Raw genomic sequence first — 6,000 nt, 5'->3', positions numbered from 1 at the left:
GTTTATGTAAATAAGATGTTTGTTATGGGAATATAGGGCGTGGTTATGGAAATGAGGATGTCTATATGGAAATAGGGGGCGTGGTTCTGTCTGTGGGCGGTGCCTCGGCCCCGGCGCGCGGGGTTGGGGCGGGGCCGGTCCCGCCCCGCGCTCCCGCCCAGAGCCCTCAGAGCCCTGCGAGCGCGGCGGCGGCCGCAGAGACAGCAGCGGCACCGGCGCGGCCGCTCCGCACCGCCGGGACCGCCGGCCCGTCCACCGCCGCCGGCTTCCCCACCACCGCCAGCCCCTCCGCCATGAACTCGCTGCTCTTCGGGGAGATGGCCCGCGCCTTCTCCCCCGCCGCCGCCGCCGCCGCCTCCTCCTGCCCGCTGGGCCCCGGCGGCGGCGGCCCCGCGGCGGCCGGGGGGGGCCCGCCGGTGACGGCGGCGCTGCGGAACGACCTGGGCTCCAACATCCACCTGCTCAAGGGGCTGAACGTGCGGTTCCGCTGCTTCCTGGCCAAGGTGCACGAGCTGGAGCGGCGGAACCGGCTGCTGGAGAAGCAGCTGGCGGCCCAGCAGAGCGAGCGCGACCGCCGGCTGCGCTACAAGACCTTCTCCCGGGACCAGGCGGTGCAGACGGACGGCGGGACCCCGCCGCTGGTGCCGCCGCCGGGCCCCGGGCACGGGGCGCTGCCGTCGCCGCCGCACTACGGGCGCCTGCCCGGCACCATCTGGAGCTACACCCAGGTGCGGCGCACCGGCGGCGGCGGCCTGGAGACCGTGCAGGGCCCCGGCGTGTCCTGGGTGCACCCGGACGGCGTCGGGGTGCAGATCGACACCATCACCCCCGAGATCCGCGCCCTCTACAACGTGCTGGCCAAAGTCAAGCGGGAGCGCGACGAGTACAAGAGGAAGTGAGTGATGGGGGATGCGGGCGGTCCGCGCTGCACTGCGGGGAAACGCGGCCAGCCCTCCCCGGGAGCGCTCGGGGACAGCGCGGCGGACGCGGGCACCGGGCTCCCCCTGCCCGGGGGCCGCTGCGGGCGGGGGGTGCGCCCCGGGGGTCCTGGGGGCTTTTCTTCGTGGGGGGAGTGGGGGTTGAACCTCATTTGGTACCCAGAAAACTGTGGGATCAATCCTTGGGGGGATGGAGAACCTGGATCTTGCAAGGAGCATTGTCAGCATTAATTAAAAAAAAAATTATATATATACATATATACACACACACATGTTCTTATATATATGTGTATATATTTTTTTGTTTAGAAGGAAAATAATCCGTTATTAATATTGTATCGCATAGTTACTCCTAAATTTAGCTCGCCTTCATTTTTTTGGTCTGATTACTCCAGTAGTCGCTTGTGTGTGCCAGCTCCCCGAAATTAGCTCAGTGCTGCAATATTTGGGTTGCAAATACTGCAGGGCAGGGTTTGCACTCCGAGATGTTGCTCGGAATTGGCCAAAACAAAAGCCTTTGTAAGTAAGGCCCGCTGCTCTGGAGGTGTCCCCTGGCCTGTGGCAAGCCCTGGGGCTGGGATGGTGATGGATGGCGTTCCCTTGCATTGCTCTTTGGCTGTGGCAGAGATGGAGGCCAGAGGGGAAAAAAATGTACTTGGGCTTTGCAGGGAGATTCCTGCATTGTCTGAGGAGCTGCTGTCCTTCGGGGCTGCAGTTCGGGCGGTTTCAGCCTGTGAATGCCTTTCCTGCTCGTGAGGCCGGGGTTTTTTCCTGCAGAATCCCCCGAATTCGTCCTCATTTCCCGCATTTCCCGGCTCCGTGGCCTGTGGAGCGGGGCCGGGTCCCTTCTGCCCGGCTTTGCAGACCGCAGTGAGCTCCCCGCTCACCTCAGGTCGGCGGCAGCTTTTGTAACATCTGAAATCCGCCGGCTCGCAGACATGTCCTCGGCGGGCCCTGTGGCCTGCTCCTCGGCCGGTGCCTCTCCCTGGGCTCGGTGCCTCGGCTGCTCTGTCCCTCGTGGCTGGAAAAAAGGAGCCGGTCTCTGTTTTCCAGCCCGGAGTCGTGGCTGCCGTGGTGGCACGGGTTGGGTTTGGTTTCTGTGGCCTGTCCCGAGGAATGGGAGGAGCAGGGAGCACAAAAATGGTGCTGGATGGGAAAAGGGGATCCCACAGCGTGTGGGGTGTGAGTTGTGTCACCAAAACTTGGGGCTGCTTCTCCTTTTTCCATGGATGCTTGGTTTATTCCAGCTTCTGGGGGAAGAGACTTGTGGGCCTTCAGGTTCAGCCTTTCTGCTGATACAAAGTTGATTTTTCTGCTTTTACTCACTTGTGTAAAGCACATTTTCCCCTTACTCTGTGTTCTTGCTCGCTCAGGGGTTGCATAAACCAGATAAATTCAGCAGAGCAAAGGGGAACCTCAGATCTTATTCTTGCCCTTGAAAGATGTTTTACTTGTGGGGAAAAAAAAAGTAATTAACAGGTATGAACATGTCCCGTTCCACACTGGTGATGTTGTGTCTGCAGTGTGGGTTTTATGGATGCTCATTTATCTGGAACTGGAGTTGGTCACTGTTCTGTGACCTTCAGTCCCACATGGACAGCACACCCTTGTTTTTGGGGGATTGGCTTTTTCCTCTGGGCCTTGAGCTGCCTGGGGCAAGCTGAGGGAGCAGGACTGTGCTGGGTGAGCTCCTCCTGGCACTGGGCTGGGATCAGTGCCCTGAGCTCTGGGTGTGCAGGGCTTTCAGCCACCCTGCAGGGCTCGGATGGAGTCTGTTTGTGCAGGGCTGGGCTGCCCTGGCCTGGCACCTCTCTGTGTGTGCCTGCACTAAATGCACTCTTTGGGGTTCCCCATCCTGCTGTGATCCCTTTGATGCTCTGGGTTTATTTGGGGAGCCAAGCTCCAGGTGGCACAGGAGGAGCCTTGTGCCTGTCTCCTGGTGGGGCTCTTGGGGCTTGTGGAGAGCTGGGCACGAGCTCAGCTCCCAGCCCAGAAGTGTGACCAGGAAAAGAAGGAAGGAAGGAAAAGGAAAAGAAATGGAGAGAAAATGGAAATAACTTCTTATTGCTCAATCTGAGAGCCAGCAGAGCCCACAGCCTTTGTGGAGCAGCCAGGCCTTGTAACCTCACCCAGGAGCCACCAGTCCATAGCCAAAAACCTTTAAGCAGATAGTGATAATTCCATTTATCTCCTGGGGCAAGGGAGGCTTTTGCCCCTTTCCAGGGTGGCCACTTGGTCCAGGAGGTTGTGGCCACCAAATGTTTGTGGTTTGAAGTATTTGGCTGTGAGGAGAGTCAGGGGATGGGTGGGACACCAGGGCAGTGCTGGGTGTGCAGGCTCACCTCGGATGTTGGCAAACTCACTGATGTCCCCCCTGGGAACTGGGAAGGGCAGGGGTGCAGTCCAGAGGGGAAATAATCCATTTTGTTTCCTTTCTTCTAAAGGAAAAGCAGCCTTGCTGCTGTAAAACTACGGTGGAAGATCATCCAGGATGTTCTTGCCAATGGAATTCTTCCTGTGCAGTTTCTGGGATCAGCAATGGCTTCATTTGGGGGAAATATGGTTAATTTCTTTGTTCCATTCCCTCAAATAATTTTCCTTGGATGTGGTAACACAACAAACTGGAGCTCTGAGAGGGCATTGTCAATTTAGTACGCTGATCGTATTTTACCCTGGCTTTTGTTTGTGTCTGAAGCAAAACGCTTCCTGTGAGGAGCCCAGCAGATACTTCAGTCCAAAACTGCTTTTGCTTTTTCCTCCAGGTGATGATATTTTACTCAAATTATATATAAATTTGCATCTTTTCTACTTATTGTGCTGCCTTAACCTCATATTTTTTAGTAATGATCATGATTTTACACAACATAATGATTTCAGTGAGGGAGTCAACAGCTGGAGGAGTTTTTGAGGGAAAATGAAGTTAAATTAATTTTCTTTATTTTTTTCCATCTGTGCTTGCATTTAGAAAAGCTTTTGGACATAGATCTGACTCCAAATTGGATCATTTATTATCTATGAGATCTTTTTTGATTTTTACCTATTGTTACCCTTTTAGCAGGAAAAAGCAAAATTGTATTTCTGCAAAATTGCACTTCTGCAGTCAAAGCAGCTCAGTAAAAAATACTTCCAGGGAGAGTTAATTGAAAATGGAGCAGGGTCACATTTTTTAAATTTAAAACACTAAGGTGAAGCGATTTTTTTTTTTTCTGGGAAAAAAAACAACAACAAAAAAAACCCCCAATAATAACAATAGTAATAATAAATCATACTCAGCCGTGGTGCTTCAGCTGCTCTGAGGTGAGACCGAGCAGAGCGGTTCCTCCAGGAGCAGGGCTGGGATCCAGGTTCTGTCTCCCTGCGTTTGGCCCTCCCTGGCTGGGTTTGGGCTTGGTCCCCTCCGGTTATTCAGGAGAAAAATCTGCTTTTGGGGGAGCAGCTGGGGGCGAGCCCAGCCCCGGCCCGGCTCGTTCGGGGATCTTTGTCCCGATTTTGGGACACTCGGGAGCCTCAACGGCTCCGGTGGCACCACAGGGAGGAACGTGGGGAGAACCAGGGGGCTTCTCCCTCCAATTAGTTCAATCCTGTTAATCACTGAGCGAGGGGGGCATGCCGTGACACGTGCCAGGTGTGGCGGTGATGGCCGGGACGTGTCCCCGCCCTGGCTCCCTGGGCTGAGGGGACACCGTCCCGGAGATCCCCGGGGGAGCCGGCACATCCCCGAGCGAGCGCTGGGACAGCGGTGGTGCAGGTGTGACTGTGACAGTGCAGGTGTGACTGTGACAGTGCAGCTGTGACTGTGACAGTGCAGGTGTGCTGTGACAGTGCAGGTGTGGCAGTGGCGGTGTGCTGTGACAGTGGTGGTGCAGCAGTGACAATGGTGGTGCTGCTGTGACGGGGACACTGCAGGTGTGACAGTGACAGTACTGCTGTGATGGTGACAGCAGCGGTGCAGTTGTGACAGCAGCAGTGCTGCTGTGACAGTGACAAGTGGCAGTGCAGGTGTGGCAGTGCAGGTGTGACAGTGGCAGTGCCCCAGTGACAGCGCTGCTGTGACAGTGGCAGTGCCCCAGTGACAGTGGCAGTGCCCCTGTGACAGTACTGCTGTGACAGTGTCCCAGTGACAGTGCAGGTGTGACAGTGACAGTACTGCTGTGATGGTGACAGCGGCGGTGCAGTTGTGACAGCAGCAGTGCTGCTGTGACAGTGACAAGTGGCAGTGCAGGTGTGGCAGTGGCAGTGCCCCAGTGACAGTGGCAGTGCCCCTGTGACAGTACTGCTGTGACAGTGTCCCAGTGACAGTGCCAGTGGCAGTGCGGGTGTGGCAATGCCCCAGTGACAGTGCCCCTGTGACAGTGACAGTACTGCTGTGACAGTGTCCCTGTGACAGTGCCAGTGGCAGTGCGGGTGTGGCAGTGCCCCAGTGACAGTGGCAGTGTCCCTGCGTGTGGCCAGCCCAGCTGGCTGCAGCCGCTCCCTCCCTGGCTGTCCCCCGTCCCAGCCCTCGGACAGATTTGTATATTTATGGTTCCACGATTACTCTTAATTGCTGCAGATATTGAGTCTGCCAGATGTTGGTTGTCTTTTCCAGCACGGGCTTAGCTGGTACTAAGAGTTGAACTGGAAATAATTGTTTTACCTCAGGATGGTATTTCACTGGCAAGATTAATAAAGTCCACTTGGAAAAGAGATTATCTTAAATTTGCTGCAGCTGGGAAGGACAAAGATTATCATTGTCAAAGGCAGCGCGCGTCAAAACTCACTGGAGCTTGTTTTTTTTAGAGAAGGGAACTTAATAAAAATGTGCTTAAGATAAGCCCTGGAGGAATGTCTGAGAACTTTTAAGGCTAAAATATCAGCAGTAACAAGATGCAAATGTTCTGCATAGACCCAATCAAAAACAAATAATTTTTTCATCCCCCTGGAGGAATGTAACCAGCGTGGCAGACCTGTCCCTGCCTTGATTGGTCACAGGGCTGGCAGGAACAATCTCTGTGGAAAGCCACCTCTTTAATTCTGCTATTCCTGCTTTTCTTTTTCTGTTTTAGAGGGATAATTATTTTTC

At 55.0% G+C, this 6,000-nt stretch overlaps 1 protein-coding gene across 1 annotated transcript in view; it reads left to right on the top strand.

The window, feature by feature from the left end:
- Positions 1–289: 289 nt before the first annotated feature.
- IFFO2 (intermediate filament family orphan 2) overlaps positions 290–6,000 on the top strand; it is a 40,808-nt gene continuing 35,097 nt past the window's right edge. The window contains exon 1 of the mRNA XM_041463466.1: positions 290–895. Coding sequence (XP_041319400.1) covers positions 294–895 — 602 coding nt within the window. The 5' untranslated portion in view covers positions 290–293. The remainder of the gene's footprint in view (positions 896–6,000) is intronic.

This window comes from Pyrgilauda ruficollis, unplaced genomic scaffold (assembly GCF_017590135.1).
Source record: "Pyrgilauda ruficollis isolate IOZ18807 unplaced genomic scaffold, ASM1759013v1 scaffold165, whole genome shotgun sequence".
NCBI classification, from domain to species: domain Eukaryota; kingdom Metazoa; phylum Chordata; class Aves; order Passeriformes; family Passeridae; genus Pyrgilauda; species Pyrgilauda ruficollis.
The sequence above is the reverse complement of the archived record's forward strand: the minus strand, read 5'-3'. Positions and strand labels throughout refer to the sequence as shown.